Raw genomic sequence first — 15,973 nt, 5'->3', positions numbered from 1 at the left:
GATCTTGTTGTTGACTCACACCCTACACACAGCCATTATAATTTACAGGAGGGGGGTGGCCAACCCTAGCTAAGCAATTAGCAGACTATCTCAGACACTAGGCACGGCTTCCATTGGGAGCTGCTTTATGTTGTACACACAGCAAGTCCTTTTCAAGACTCAGATTTCGTATCGCATAACAATTTAAAAGATTAGAGAACCGGCTAATTAAAAATGACTTTTTGATACCTGAACTAAAGACTCGGAATGGCAATTTCTCCAATCCGTCTGAATACACAACAAACCTTTTCAAAAATACATACAGAGCGGGAATTGGGCATCCCATTAAAACCCGCGACCGGATAGGGTTGCGGTCGGGCTGAGTATTTCCGATTGAGCCGAGGTTTTCTTCTAATCAAATCCACCCCGTTGCCGTCCATTGTACAGAAGATTTTTTTTTTCCCTTCAGAATGATGACAAGAAAGTAATTCCCATCCTAGAACTAACATGAGCATCTACAGCCGCCTCTCAAAAGGAGCTCCTCAGATTTAACAATATGATTTTGTATATGGAACACATTTTCCTTTCTCTGTTCGGCAACTGTCCCCTGCAAAGCAAAAAACTTTACGGAGGGAACAGGGAAACCTGTTTGCAATTTCAAGCCATACCAAGAAGTACCCAAGTAGAAATGGTATACCTTACAAATGCTTCACGCTTGAAATTGTGGCTAGATGACAGCAATTCTACTTCCTTCCAGCATAAGCTCCCAGCTTAGACAAGTCTGGTATCCAGAATGACAGTTCAGACGAGCCAGTTACAAATGTAAGACTTCCAGGAGCCCATTTTATGACTGGAGGCTCAGTGTCAGTACTCATCCAGCTAGCAACCTAAACAGAAAAATGACAAGTGCTGCTGAAGTCAGTAGGCATTACAAGGCATGCATTACGAGCATACACTAGCCAATCTAAATCCCTGAAATAAGAACAATGCACTATTATCTTACAATTTCACCATTGAGCAAATGTACCGGGGTGGGTCATTTCCATTTCCACGAGTTCAGTTAAGCATTTTTTTCTTATTAGGGAGAACACTTGCAAAGAGAACAAAAAAAGAAAAAGAAAAATGATGGCACTGAAGTCTGTTAACACCACAAGTATTCTGTTTTCAATCTAGAATGTATGTGTGTGCGCGAGTGTGTGCATACCGCATCATGTATAACCAAGTAGAATGTAGAAACATACCACTACATACCAGCTAAATAAACATTGAGAACAAGTGAAATAAAGTGAAGAGGTATTAGAGATGCATGAGGTCAAGGAACATACTTCTTTTCCACTTCGTACACTCCAAGCATAAACACTACCATCACCAGAGCCTGCCAGAAATCAGACTGAAGAAATTCAAATACCCACCAAGAGGGCAACCAAATATATTGATAAAAGTTTTTTGGGAGTTTTGGGAGAATGGGTGGAAGAGACAGCAAGTCCGGTGACCAAGCTACGTTCCTTCTTTTTTAGCATGTGCAGCCAAGGTAATCAAGAACAACCTCCCAATGAACATAAATATAAACGTTATTCCAACAAAACTAGTTCTGGAAACAGAGCCTCGGAGAAGCTCTGCATTTGAAGCCATGTTATTCACCAGCAAGATCAAATCCTATAGCTGCCTTCCAAAACTTCACAGTTTTGTTTTGGGAAAGGAATTTTTTTATTTTTATGTTGGGGAACCTCTCCTTCGGACCCACCCCTACAGAGTAAACCCCAGTCCCGTGCAACGCACCCTGGGAAGTTTCCTTACACGGAATTGGTTAAATCCCTGACTTTTCACCAGGGGGTGTGGCCCCTAGAAATTGTTTGCACCCAATGGGATTTGAACCTTAGACCGGGGGGGAGCATACTCCCAAGCCCAAGGCCTTTACCACTTGAGCCAACCACTTGGGAAAGGAAATTATAGGGCTCATTAGACCAAATATGCAATAATAAGCACATAATCAGGAACTACTCATCCATACAGGCAACGAGTTCTGAATTAATTTTTCAAACTTACCATTCCTGGAAAAGCTGACATGATACAAGCAGTATCTGATTTTCTTTTTTATTTAAGTTACAAGCATTACCTGATATAACAAACATTCCCTCTGGACTGAAAGATGCCTCTAATGTGGAATTGACTGAAACAGGCTTGACATTATACGTAGATAACTGCATCAATAGAGATCATAAAATCAAATCTAGGGATTAAAGTTTTGCTATGACCTCATGCAAATGGGATCAGCACTGTTAAATGGCTCCCTTTTAAGTTAGGCATGGAAAACTTTATGGAAAAACTTTGAGTGCAGGTGGAAAACTCACAAGTGTGCCACGGAATGAGTCAAGAACATGAATATGTCCATCCATAGTTGTCAAAAGCATAAGTCTCCCATCATTACTGAACTTTACGACATTTGCATCAGATGTATCCCCCCCAACAGGAAAGATGTCAAAAGGACCCTAAAGAATTCCAATTGCAGCAAATAATATTCATTTACCGATTTAGCAATCTAGAAAAATCTAAGAGTTCCACATTCTTGCATCAACACTAACCCTTTCGTACTTGCGAGCATCAAACATTCTTATGTATCCTCCAAAGGCAATAGCAAAGACTAACCCTTGTTCATCATATGACGTAGCAGGCCTTCCTTGTACATGTAAAAGCCCCTATATTGCAGATGATAGATTACTCAGTTAAGGATCAAACCTTCAAAAGGGGAAAAAAATGAGAAAGGAAAAAAAAAAAAAACTACTTGCAAATGCCTACACCTGACACTTTTCAGCTCGTTGATCCCAAAGCAAAACTGTTCGATCAAGAGAACCAGAGATGAAGCATTCTTTGCGAGAGCACAAGCTGAGTGACACAACCCTGGAAACAAGAGTAGAAGCTGTCCTCTTAAAAACACAGATATGTTCAGTGCGAGCAATCACTTGAGAATTAAAAAGAAAAAATAGCAATATTATTCAAGAAACCAAACCTGTCGTGGTGACCTTTGAAATACCGCAAATACTTGTAGTCATGCAATGATAGTAGCCTCAGAGATTCTGATTATGTTAATCAAATAAATAATTATTCTACATAAACAATGCACATACAATAATTTTCGTTTGGGGATTAACTTACCGTCCCAACCATTTTTTGAAGAGTATATGACTGTTGTAGGGTGAGAAGTAAAGCAAACCAGATCAACTCCATACTTTTTGCTGTTGATTGTCTTCAAACAGCTGGCAATAAAAAAAGGGTGTTTCAACAATTTGCGCCACTACGATAACAAGGGCCTAAAAATCAAAATAATGCATACTGAAAATATAAAAGTTTAGAAGGCAAGGGGAGGATTTCATGGGCACAATTGATAAAGTTGTTTAGAATAAACCAACTAAAGCAGCAAAACTGGCGTCTAAAACCTGGACCAAGGATGTCTCATTACAGTTCCCCTTAATACTCTTTTTTGGTTCCCTTAGAAAATATAATGTGACTTTGAGGTTAAGCTTAAGGTCATTGTGCTTTAAGTATCTACCAACTGAAAATGCTTTAAGAGTCTTGGAGCAATTAAATTTACGTATCACTACTAGGATTGAGGACTGCATGGTGTTACTAATACATAGTTGGACGATTTTCAGTGAACTCTTATATACAAGCCAAAAAGGAAATGAGTCACTCACGTTGCACTGGCGACATCATAAAGGCGAATGGATTCATCGTCACTAGCCGTCACTAGATAACTTGATGTCTTATGAAAATCCATCGAACTAATTCTACCACTCTGTGAATAGCAATAAAAATACTCGCAGAAAAATCAGTAAATTTTTATCCTAAAAAATTCACCAAGGCAGAATACGTAAAGGAAAATAAAACCATGAAGCAGAAACATCAAACATAAAGTTAGACATCTCCAATAAGTTATAGTGTAAAAACATAGAAACCATATTCAGATAGACCTAGGAAAGCTATTCGACTTGGCAAGATAAGTTTTTCCTTCTTTCAAATTATCTAGCTACCAAACAGAGGATTAGGGTTCCAATAAGAATCCCCAAAAAACACACTGGCAAACCAGACACCGTCCGTTGCTTGTGCGCATCAGAATCATAAAATTCAACTCATGACACATGGAAAGCTATAGAATTCTGATAAATCACAGCGTTCGAAAAAATTATTCGAATATGTTTGAAGTGGTAAAATAACAGAAGAGGGAATTGAAAGAAAAAGAATTTTACATAGTCTCTGAAGGTCATGCCGACTTCCATGCTCTGAAGAATTTCTTCACTGAGCTCCAAGGAAACCTTTTCTTCTCTCTCAGATTGTGTTCCTGCATATACAACATTAACAATTGCACGACACACATTCAGAGAGAGAGAAAGAGAGAGACCAATTTCACATACCACCCATTCTCTATTGATCTTGTTTCGGTCTCGGATTCGCAAGTTTCACTCAGAGTAAAAGGATAAGTTTTGAAGAAAGTTCGGAAGCCCTAACTACTAAAATCTCCGACCGCCGGAAAATATAAGAACGGAGCACCACACCACCAGGACCCTCTGGAATCCGGAGCAGCAAATATTAGTATCAAGAGAGATGTTTATTAATCATTTATTTACCTAATATTTATTTATTTACTTCATTCATTGTCTTCAAAAACAATTTATTTACTTCATTAATAATTTATCATGGACCATAATACGGGCCTCCGGCCCATACTTCTAGTTCTGGGCCGAAAATGGCAAAACTTGCTTAAAGGAAAGAACGTCATCCATCTTGCTACCCAAAGCTTGAAAAACGCGGTCCCCCTACGCGCGCTGACATGACCGTACATCTGTCACTGCCACATCATTATAAATAAAAATAAAAAGAGAGAGAATATTGGACAAATCCTAACCGTCCCATTTCTCTTCTCGACATTTCAACTTTACAAATCTAAACTTATGTTTGAATGTTAAATTAAATTAAATTTAATTAAATTGAGATGATAAAATATTATTTTTTAATATTATTATTATTTTAAAATTTAAAAAAATTAAATTATTTGTTATATTTTATATTAAAATTTAAAAAATTTATAATAATAAATTAAAATAAATTGAATTGAATTTGATAATCAAACGTAACGAGTACTGCAGTGGGATATTTTGGATGGGATAAAGTGATCGTATTTTACTTTCTTCACTACAACATTGGGGCTTTTATTCGTTACTAGGGTTGGTTTTTTTAAGGTTTTTTTTTTCACTTTTCCACTTGAAGAAGTGACCGTCAGAATAGTATAGGTATATGAATAATTCTATATATAACTGGAAAGTATGTAACTGTCGTGTAATTATTTTAAAAAAGAGTAGAGTTTACTATTAAAAATTTAATTTTTTTTTTTGTGAGTCTCATATTTTATTTACTTTTTTCAAAACGATTACACAACGGTTGCACAATTCATAACTACAAATTTTTTTAAGATTTTTTTCTTCACTTTTCCACTTGAAGAAGTGACCATCAGAATAGTATTGATATATGAATAATTCTACATATAACTGTGAAGTATATAATTATTGTATAATCATTTTAAAAAAGAATAGAATTCACTATTAAAAATTTAATTTTTTTTATATAAGTCTCATATTTTATTTATTTTTTTCAAAATGATTACGTGACAGTTGTACAATTCATAACTGTAAATATATTTTCTCATGATAATATTATATAGTTTTTTTAATCGGTATATAACTAATAGCTAGTGGTCTATGAAAATATTTTCATTGGTTGCTAGTGTTGGTTGGGCAGGAAAATATTTCCATTGGTTACTATTGTTGCTTGAAAATGGGGTCTTAATTTATAGGAGAATCTAATACACATGCAAGGAAAAATCATAGGGACGTATCTTGATCAAGTGCTTGGCTAGTTAGCAGCTTCTGCCATGTGAATGAAAACCGAGCAGCTTGTTAGAATATGGTCGGTATTGTTTGACAAAAATATGTATACATGATGACCTTCTTCGCACAACGTGATTTTGTTGTTTCATCCAGTCAAATAGTCATGACAGACCTAGCTAGCTAGCAACTTGGTTCTAAATAATTTGTAAGTTCGTGTCTTATTGATTAGTCGATGATTTTTCATATTCATATATTAGGGAAACTTTACACAAATTTGGAGTTTAATTAAGAAGATAAAACATGCACCGATTTAAATTCTCTATAGTTTTATTGAATTTTAGATATTAGAATGAGGGAGATAGACACGTGAAGTAGATGGACCACACAATATTTATAACGATAGGAGTGATTTTCTCGAATAACATTAAATACTTAATAAACATTATGACATCTACTTCATATATATATATATATATTAGGTCAGGAGCATGTGTAAAGCACGTTTGCCTAGTTGGGTTAAACATGTTTTTTATAATGATAGGTCGGTAAGTATAATAATTACATATTTGGATAAATTAGAAAACAAAAAGATTAGTTCAAAATTAAAGTCAAGATACATTAGAATAACATAGAAAAATAAAAATAGCATCATTGCCACCATAATAAATACTACCATCACACTCAAAGAACGCATAACCAAGATTTTAACATCCAAGCATAAAGTAATTAAATAAATATACAAAGTAATTACAATCTGTTCATAAAGTAATGGGGGAGTTCGGCCATGGCTTATCAAGAGGAAAGTCGTTGGAGTGACACACAGTACTCGGTGGCAGCTTCCGTGCTGGTAGAGGCGACGTAAGGTGCAACACCTAATGAGAGGCCGACGAAGGGGAGCACGGTGGGGGACTTGAGAAAGAACTTGCTCTATTTGTTAGAAGAAAAACAGAGGTGGTTTTTGGGTGTGGGAGGTTGTGGCTGAGTTTCAGACTGGTAGGGCAGCGTTGTGGCAGCTGTGTGAAGGAGCCTTGGCAGTAGGCAGCATTATCCCCTGTATTCCCACTCTCGAAATAGAGCAAACCATTGCTTACCAATTCCATCGCAACCTTCATGTCAAGATCGGCCTTTGTTGATTTCAAACTTGTTGGCCAACATTCTTAATTAGCCGAGCTCGGAAGTACCATAAACTCAACCTTTGTCGCGGGGGGTGCCACTGCTTCTTCTTCCTTCATTGGGTAAGTTTCGACCACCCAAAGCATCTCTCTCTCTCTCTTTCCGTGCTCTCTCAGTCATCACTCTCTTTCTCTATGTTGTTCAGCCACTTGCCACCATCACTCATCTTCATCGCATGCCTCTCACGGTTTCACAGTGAGTTCCCTCTCTCCCTCTATGCTTTCTTCCCTCCCGTAGTCTCTCTCTCTTTCATTAGTTGGTCTCTCTCTCTTAGTATTCAACCGCCACCTCACCGACATAATCTTCTCCACCTCCCAATTCTTTGCACAACTCCTCCACTCTTGTTGAGTATGGATGTCTTCATTGCATGGTTGGTCTCAATAATGGGTTCATTGGAAGGGTAAGTAATGGACTTAATTACAAATAACGGACTTAATTACAATATAAACGGGAAAAGAATAAAACTTAACGGAAAAATAAGAAAAAATTACGGTAACAGTTAGAAAGCCACTTATTATAATATATATAATTATCCCGACCTCTTTCCCTGATCCAAACTCTTAAAGTTCCATAAAAAAATTTAAAACAATTCAACTCCATGAAAGGCATATCTTTGCACAATTTCTAATAATATATATATATATAGGAAGAAAATAGCACCGGATCAAATAATGCCAATTAACAACCAATATAATAAATTAAGGCTTATACTAATTATTAATGATCATGTGGTGTTAATTTAAACTAGAACTTGCAAAAGAAAAATCACAACATATCCAAAATTAAAGCTAGAAATTAGGGTAGGAATGATCAGTGGTAAGTCAACACTAAGAACGAAATATAAGGCCTGCATGCTATTAAGCAAGAGTCGTGCTACGTAGAGTCCCTATTTTGGGACTCCTTTACAGTCCACACGTGTATGTCAACTAAATGACCAAAAAGCCATTGGTCTTCCACGAGTAAGGAGAAACCAGAAGTTCAGAAACCCAGGACATTCACTCCTCTTGTCTTCAAAAGCGAAAGAGAGCAGATCATGCCATCGACTGCCCATCGACACCCTCTCTGTCAGATAAGAGACTAAAAGACTATACACATTATCAGATACCGAGCTCCCCATCGCCCATTACAATATCAAAATCTTCACCAAGCAAAATGCTAAGTCTTGTGGAAAGTTAACAAATTAATGGTTTTAATTTGACCCAAATGAAGTTTTGAGCCCAAGATTCAGACAGGCTAAGTTGATTCTCCCTTCCATTACCAACCACACAAAATAGAACTCGCGCACAAATACCCAGAAGAAAAGAAAGACAAAAACACATATAGCAGAGCTAGGCTTCTCATCCGCCAAAAGCCAAGCGAAAACAACAAAAGAAAAAATGCAAAAATTTCCCTTGTTTTCTTTACAGAACCTAATCCAGACCTTTAAAAAATTCAAAAACAAAACCAATCCATATGTGAACAAGACCTTGAGTTTCCATAGATTGACAGAAGAAGGTCCTCGTGGCCACACGATCAACGGTGGCAGTGTAGGCTTGAGGCCATTGCACGCTGACCTGAACCTGCTAAGCTCATTGTCCGACGTCAAACTGATGGCTCCAAAGACAGTGATGTGGGGCTCGAACTGTGGCCCACCGAACTCGGACTGGAGGTCCTCCAAAAGCTTCTTGAGCATGGCTGCAACGTTGTCCGGCGGCACCGCCCACACTGAGTAGACATGCTTCTCCTCCACTTGGTGGGTTTAGGGGTCGGTAGCACTCTCCGAGATTGCCATGAGATAAAGTCCAAGAGTCTGAGGACGATGAGTAGTGGGAGTGGGTTTTGGAGGAAATAAGGAAAGAAATGATTGGGTCGTGGTGGAAAGTTTATGGGGATTAAAGTAAGGAGAAATAAGGTTGCGTGGAGGATGATTGTGCAGGAAAGCAGGGAGAGATGAGTAGAGTGGAGTGATGGTGGGATGGGGTTGGGCAGTTTTGGACAAGAAAGCATTCAAATCACAGTTTGAATCTGGAAAATGCGATTAAGGTTCTGGGAATTAAAAAGTGATGAAAAGAATTGAAGTGGGCGACGGCGATTGGGCAACACAAAGTGGCAACGACAACGTGGGATTCAGAGACCCATGGTGCTTAGGGCTGAAGAGAGCTGCTAATCCCCCGCAAACATAATTTCTCCCCTATGTAGCAAAGCCAACGATGATTCCTTCACTTAAGCGAAAAAACTCATTTTGTTTAAGTGAGGCCTGCTATGCAGTCCATGAATGGGCACTTCGAAAAGAATATTTCATTAAGCAATAAACAAGGTTGTTTGGGGAGTCATGTACATACATTTCTCCTGTTATGCCTAAAATGACAACTAAGTTGTACATCCAAAAAAGTATAAATTTACATTAATATGTTGTATAGCTAGTTAATTACTGATCATGCATTAATTGAAGAAGAGTAATACTAGATATAATTTGAAATGTAAATCAATAAACAATTTCTGATCATTAAAACACAAATGTATGAATTGCGCAAGAAGTTTATTTGGTTAAAACGCCATGTGACTTATGGAGGACATAAGCCTTCTTGTCTATCCTTACTTTTCACTCGCTTCCTCTTGTCTTTTACTCGATCGAGTAGCTATTCTCGGTTGCTCAACCGCTTATCCTTGAGGCTACCTACCTTTCCAGCTTCTTTCGTGTGGCCTAGCATTAATCTATAGGAGCTAGGGGCAGGCATCTCCCGCAACGTAAGCTGCATTCTTCGCCACCACTTGAGAAGCAAAAAATTTGAGTCTAGGCCGAAAATACATGATGCATAGATATATAAATAGTGGTCTAATGACAAGAGCCGACGATGGAAGCTTAGGATGGAGCCGCATGATGTGGAAGAGAAAGTTGGACATCAAAGAGTTTCTAGTCTTCATGACTCTCTTTGGAAGAGAACAAGCTTCCATTATGTGAATAAGAATAGAAGATAAGACATGTTTAACAAGTATCAATCTCCCTATAGGTGTGAGTAATCTTTCAACACAGCCTTTTATTTTCTTTTTTAGATTGTGCAAGTCTCGCTTACTCATTTTTGAAAAAGTGAGATCCACCATTACAAAATATTATTTTCATATAGATCCCAAATTTATCATTCTTTTTAAAAAAGAATTGTGTGAGATTTGTATATTTTAAAACTATAAATATCATTTCTCACTTAAAAAATAGTCATATAAAATCACTCTTACAATATATATTTATTAAACATTTAATATTATCTCAAAAACTTATATATATAAATAAATATCGTAAGTCACATCCTTCATATACTTATCTTTCTTTCATTTTAGGCTATAATGTCCGGACAAAAACCCTAAAATTTATAATCATATAAATATCATGTCCTAGCAGCTTTTTGTCCTGATTGATATGCTACGTAGTCGCAATTCACATGGTTACACGTGAAGGTTAGTTAAATTATTTTGAAGGCGCTCATTTGTAATCAACCGAATCATCATGTGGAGGGTTAAGTTCTTTTTTCAAGTCTTAATAGATTTTAAAGTTGATGATGATAACCATGATGATAGCTAGCTGCTAGACAGCCTAGACTTGTACATAGTATGTATGTATATATGTTCGAGTGCAAGAAAATATGCATATATATATATATATATATATATATATCAAAAACTCGATGTAGAGTGAATTTTACAAAAAAATGTCCCGAATGGGACTTCTTTGTTATTATTTTTTTTTTACTTAATGATTAAAAAAATATATAAAAGAAAAAAAGAAGAAAAAAAATTTACTCTTTTCGAAACAATTTTTGAATCCCAAATTCGGAATCCATAACAGGACTCATATTTTATTAATGTAATTAGTTGTGTCATTTTTTTTTAATATAAAATAATTATTTTGATCAGTTACATCAATACTAGAGTATTGTGCAATAACTATATAAAAGTAACTGTATATAACATAACTATATATATATATATATACATACAAATACACACGGCCATGCATTTTAGTCATATATATGTATGGAGGCCAGCATCAGTACTCATTTTTAGTTCATCATTTTGTTGCAGTACATGACCTTAATTAATTTGTATGTGAAATTTGATCCTTATATTGGTCCTTATAAATTTGACAGGTGATCAGTACTCTTCTTGTTTTGTTTTTACCCAGAAAGCTGATGTTGCATGTCTGTTATCGGAACTGCATGTCTTCGAAACAAAAATATGATGACTATCAGAATAGGAATCTTAAGTAATCCAATCACATGGTGTTGCATGTTAGTCTAATGAGTAATTCTACATATAATTGTGTAGTGTATAAATATCGCGTAATAACTTTGAAAAATAGTGGAGTCTATTATTAAAAAATTAATTTTTTTTTCATGTGGATTCCATATTTTATTCACTTTTTTCAAAGCGATTATGCGACAGTTGCACAATTCACGATTACAAATATATTTTCTCTAGTCCTAATATATATTATTTTGCCTCGATGGCTTGCAATGGCAAGTGCATGATCTAGTAAAATTGTTGATGCAGAAGGAAAAGAGACATTTCTTGCATCAATTTACATTCTAAAGTAATGTTAGATAGAGTTTTATGATATACAAATTACACATAATCTCTTTGAAAAAAAGTGAGATCCATTATTAAAAAATAAATTTTTTTATATATATGATTTTCAAATTTACCCACTATTTTTAAAGTGAGTGCACGAGACTTACAAACTCTAAAACTGTACAAATCATTTACCTTGCAATGCTATTGTCGGGTTATATAATTTGTTCAATTCCCTTTAATTTTCAATAAAATTACGAGCCATCATCGTTTTTTAAGAAATAAAAATAAAAACTAAATTTTTTTTTGTGCGGAAATTTAATTATTGTATTTTCAAATTCTAAATTGGTATAAATTCCTTAATGAGTCTGATCTTCTTCATGAATCTTCTTGATCAACGAGCAAACATCGCCCATATATGATTAAGTACTAGTACTGCAGATCAAGGTAATGTTAAATTTATATCAGCTGGTCCATTTGGTAGCAAATAACCATAGAGAATAGGAAGCATCTCTTCAAAACAAGAAAAGTTTCCAACTATTATATTTCTTTTTTCTACCAAGAGGAGGGACTAAGAAAGGAAATAGAAAGAACAAAAAAATTATTCAAATAGAACAAATTATAATGAACTGTGGTATATATAAAGCTAGCCGAGATCTCCGATTATTTACTTCCAATCAAAATTTCTTGCTAAAAACCAAAAAGAAACGATAATTTTCTATGAACTTATAAGTTTTTCTTTCTAAAAAAAGAAATTGTAGCTTTTTTTTTTTTTTTAATGCATGACATGACAATTAAAAAAATGGCATTAATGGCTTTGTAAAGATCATGATTCTCACTTCAAGTACTACTTATGACTAACATGCATGTGTGAAGGAACTTTGCTTATTCAGCCAGTAGAGAGACTCAAGCTCTATTCATGGCTTCCCTTCTTTCTTGAAAAAAGCCATCCTATGAGTGGTATCAAAGACTTCTTCTTTGTCTTCTTAATAGAAGGGGACCTCTCGGCCTGAAACTGATCGTCTTCAGCAGCACTGATTATAACCTTAGCCAGTGAAGGAGGGCTTGCAAATCTCACGTATGATCTCTTCCTCTGTAACTCCTTTGCTCCTTCTGTATTTTGTGTCTTGATCTGATCAACTTTTATTGCATTTTCGATGAACTTGAGGTCTTCGATCTGATCAGTTTCAGCCTGCTGATCTTTTTGGAACTCCATTACCTTCTTTAACTCATGTATTTCTTTCTTTGCTTGTTCCAGCTCTTCTCTAAAGGATTTTATGCACATTGCCATGGAGTTACCTTCTTCTCTTGCTTTCTGAAGGCTTTGCTTTGTTTCTTCAAGCTCAGCTGTCAAGGCTCCAAGCCTAGATTGAGCATTCCCAGTTTGACCACTTGCTGCTGCTCGTATCTAACATATATAGCAATTAATGTAAGTTAATAACCCATAAGATCAAAAATAGACCATAAAAGCTTAGAAAAGTATGAGAGAGAGAGAGAGAGAGAGAGAGAGAGAGAACCACTTTGAGCTGCTTGGAGTAGATTTCACCGGCCAAAACCCTTTCTCCGAACAACATGACTGCTTCTTTAACAGAATTGAAAGGCGCTCGGGTGTCGATCTCTGCACGCTGCATGACCATTACTACTCCTGCACCCTGATCTTGATCTGATCTGCTCATCTGATCCTTCTCTACTAAGCTAGCATGCACCACTTTTCCAAGAAGTAGTATTACAGCACAAAAATTAATTTAACTTGAAGAAAAAGATGGGAAGTGAATGAATGAGTTATATATGAAAGTGTTGGCGGGGGACAATAGTCTCCTTTTGATACAAGTAAGCTCTGGGATATTGATCAATTAGCTAAGTTGTTGCCAATGGGGTGTGGTGCCCATTTTTAATTTGCTTCCTCAAACTAATTTAAGTTAATAAATTAATTAGTAAAAGTCATTGGGCGGGCATGCTGATGGGGTTGGATTTGTTTCCTTTGCGTCCACTTCACTGGTATTTTGTTGAATGAAGTTGACATTAATGGTGGTTGGGGGGGCTATCTTCATTAATTCGTTAGTTCAATATATATAATGTGAAAGCATTATACCCTTAGGCCTTTGATTAGGACCTCCCTTCTAATTTCTAGCTAGTACCATATAGATAACTCAAGTACCATGGGCTCCATGCCATTTATAAACTTTGCAATAAAATATATAGATCAAGCTCTTTTATATATATAAATATATATAAATGATACGATACGATACGATACGTAGATTCAGAATATGATATGTAGAATTTTTCAGGATTAATAATACGGAGTTCTCGATACTCGAAGAATAACATAAGACCATATATGGTGTATTAATTGCAACTATTGTATTTATGTACTCTTAATTTGGTTCTGTCTTCGAATCTAATATTTTTGACACAAAAATCATTAGTAGTCGTTTGGATTCAGAGATGAATTGAGATGGGTTGAGATAGTTTATGAATAGTTGAATAAAAGTTGAATTATTTATTATATTTTGTGTGAGAACTTGAGAAATTTGTTTTGGGATTTGAAAAAGTTGAATTGTTTATTATATTTTATGTGCGAATTTAAGAAAATTATAATGATAAGATGATATTAGTTGAAGTGGATTTTTAATGCAAACGAGGCCGTATGTCCGTTATTATCTCTAGACCTAACTACTTGAAAATCATGTGCTTAAAATATTTTTGTAATCAATTTGAAGAGAAAAATTATTAGATAAGCTTTTTGGAAATGTTTAAGGAATAAAATTACAATCATGAACAGAAAAGATCAGTAGTTAATGTATGTAGTATAGAATGGGGTCTCGGAGTTAATGATTTGGATGAGGTCCACACTTTTGTCTCTTTGCATCAAGCTATCCCTCTCAAGACTCAAACTCAAATATGTGGCCTTCATTCCACCCATGCATTCAGGTTGTAAGTCATCTCTTGATATGCTTTTCGATCCAACTTGAGTAAAAATCTAAAGTGTCTTGAATATCATTAAGTCTAGTTTGGATATTAAGAATATTTCAAAATATTTGTAAATTATAGTGACATAATTTGTAAAAAATAATGAAATAGTAATAAAATAATAATGAATAGTTTATGAATAATAGTAAATAATTTGAGAATATGTAAGAATGATTGTGTTTCCAAACAGACCATAAATACTCAATGAGTATTTTTTTTTTTTTTACCTATATTCCTCATGTACACAATAGGAAGGAAGAAGATATTGGATTTGAAATTTGGCAATTACTTTTTATAGTTATCATCAGCCAAACAACCTCTTACAGTATTTATTATTGTTTGAGATTCACACAGATAAATAATAAATATTATAAGACCTAATTTATATGTTTATATCTCGAGCAATGCTAGGTAAAGTCCACAAATAGGGATTACAATATAAGTCTAGGCTATTTTAACTTTAATTTTTTTTAAAATTACGAAATTATTCCTCTTAAAATAATGTTTTCTCTCATTTAATAATATGTCTGCACATGCAGTCCCCACTTGAGGACTGCAAATAGAATTTCTCTTATATCTCTCACTCTAACCCTAAGATTTGTTATAATTTTCTAATTCAATAACAACATATGGAATCCATTGTATTTTTTTTTTTTTTATAACAAGAAAATAATTTTAATGAAAAAGGCATTACAGACAACTATCAAGCCAAATTGCTTGAGAGATAAAATCTAAAAAACCATCACACCACATCTCAATAGACTCAACAGACCACGCATATCGTGCTAGTCCATGAGCAACCTATATTAAATTAAGTCAAGACAAATTCGAACAAATGTGATCGAGCTTTATAATTAGCATATATAATTGTTTGAACTCGACTTGTACTCGAATCAACTCAAATACCTTAATTGGACTTGATTTGCTAAATGTTAATTATGTTTAAACTTTGAGTAAAAGAAAATAAACGAGTCAAGTTTAACCTCAATTTTTGTTTGGAAAAATTAGATTATCTTAATTTAATTATATTTATAATTTTTTTTAATGAAATAGAAAAATATTTAGAGAGTTTATTATTTAATAACAATAAAAGATCGATCTCGTTAGTGTATTTTAGATTTATTTATTTATTTATTTTTATATGTATTTTTTTAATACTTTTAGATATTAAAAAAATTTACAATATTATTAAAAAAATACTTTCTTAACCATTAAATAAAAAAAAATTAAAAATAAAAAATCCCAACTGGAGCTCCCAGCCAAAAAAAAAAGCATCATTTTCCTTCTTTCTTTGCCTTGATTTAGACAGACCCTTTAAGAATCTTCAATCTCTTTTGAAAAACCATTCGAACGAGAAATATTACAAACCCGTTTTCGTAAATATCAACCATATGTTACAGGACTCAGGGCCCATATCTTATTTTATA

General features: G+C 34.7%; 2 protein-coding genes across 3 annotated transcripts; both read right to left on the bottom strand.

Annotated features, from left to right (window-relative positions):
• Positions 1 to 204: 204 nt before the first annotated feature.
• Positions 205 to 4,587, bottom strand: LOC109000607 (protein ANTHESIS POMOTING FACTOR 1). The gene is made up of 12 exons (XM_018977555.2): positions 4,389 to 4,587; positions 4,224 to 4,315; positions 3,672 to 3,772; positions 3,133 to 3,233; positions 2,987 to 3,053; positions 2,778 to 2,877; positions 2,562 to 2,675; positions 2,331 to 2,468; positions 2,096 to 2,180; positions 1,305 to 1,354; positions 677 to 866; positions 205 to 586 (listed from the first exon to the last, which is right to left on the bottom strand). The coding sequence occupies exons 1-11, from the start codon at positions 4,393 to 4,395 to the stop codon at positions 723 to 725; spliced, it is 999 nt and encodes a 332-aa protein (XP_018833100.1). The 5' UTR covers positions 4,396 to 4,587; the 3' UTR covers positions 205 to 586; positions 677 to 722.
• Positions 4,588 to 12,348: 7,761 nt separating this feature from the next.
• Positions 12,349 to 13,379, bottom strand: LOC109010166 (WEB family protein At2g17940-like). Of its 2 annotated transcripts, none has more exons than XM_018990904.2 (2): positions 13,091 to 13,379; positions 12,349 to 12,981 (listed from the first exon to the last, which is right to left on the bottom strand). In XM_018990904.2, the coding sequence occupies exons 1-2, from the start codon at positions 13,247 to 13,249 to the stop codon at positions 12,487 to 12,489; spliced, it is 654 nt and encodes a 217-aa protein (XP_018846449.2). In that variant the 5' UTR covers positions 13,250 to 13,379; the 3' UTR covers positions 12,349 to 12,486. The 2 variants fall into 2 exon arrangements, with proteins under 2 accessions (XP_018846449.2, XP_018846450.2); XM_018990905.2 differs by having other exon boundaries at positions 13,094 to 13,379.
• Positions 13,380 to 15,973: the final 2,594 nt, after the last annotated feature.

The sequence above is a fragment of the Juglans regia genome, chromosome 8 (genome assembly GCF_001411555.2).
Source record: "Juglans regia cultivar Chandler chromosome 8, Walnut 2.0, whole genome shotgun sequence".
NCBI lineage: Eukaryota > Viridiplantae > Streptophyta > Magnoliopsida > Fagales > Juglandaceae > Juglans > Juglans regia.
This window is presented reverse-complemented; position numbering and strand designations above follow the sequence as displayed.

Coding starts and splice junctions, on each gene's coding strand:
- LOC109010166 (XM_018990904.2), bottom strand. CDS start 13,249: ATGAGCAGATCAGATCAAGATCAGGGTGCAGGAGTAGTAATGGTCATG. Junction 12,982..13,090: donor ACTCCAAGCAGCTCAAAGTG/GTTCTCTCTCTC, acceptor TATATATGTTAG/ATACGAGCAGCAGCAAGTGG.
- LOC109000607 (XM_018977555.2), bottom strand. Junction 3,234..3,671: donor TATGATGTCGCCAGTGCAAC/GTGAGTGACTCA, acceptor TTTTATTGCCAG/CTGTTTGAAGACAATCAACA. Junction 3,054..3,132: donor TTCAAAAAATGGTTGGGACG/GTAAGTTAATCC, acceptor TAACATAATCAG/AATCTCTGAGGCTACTATCA.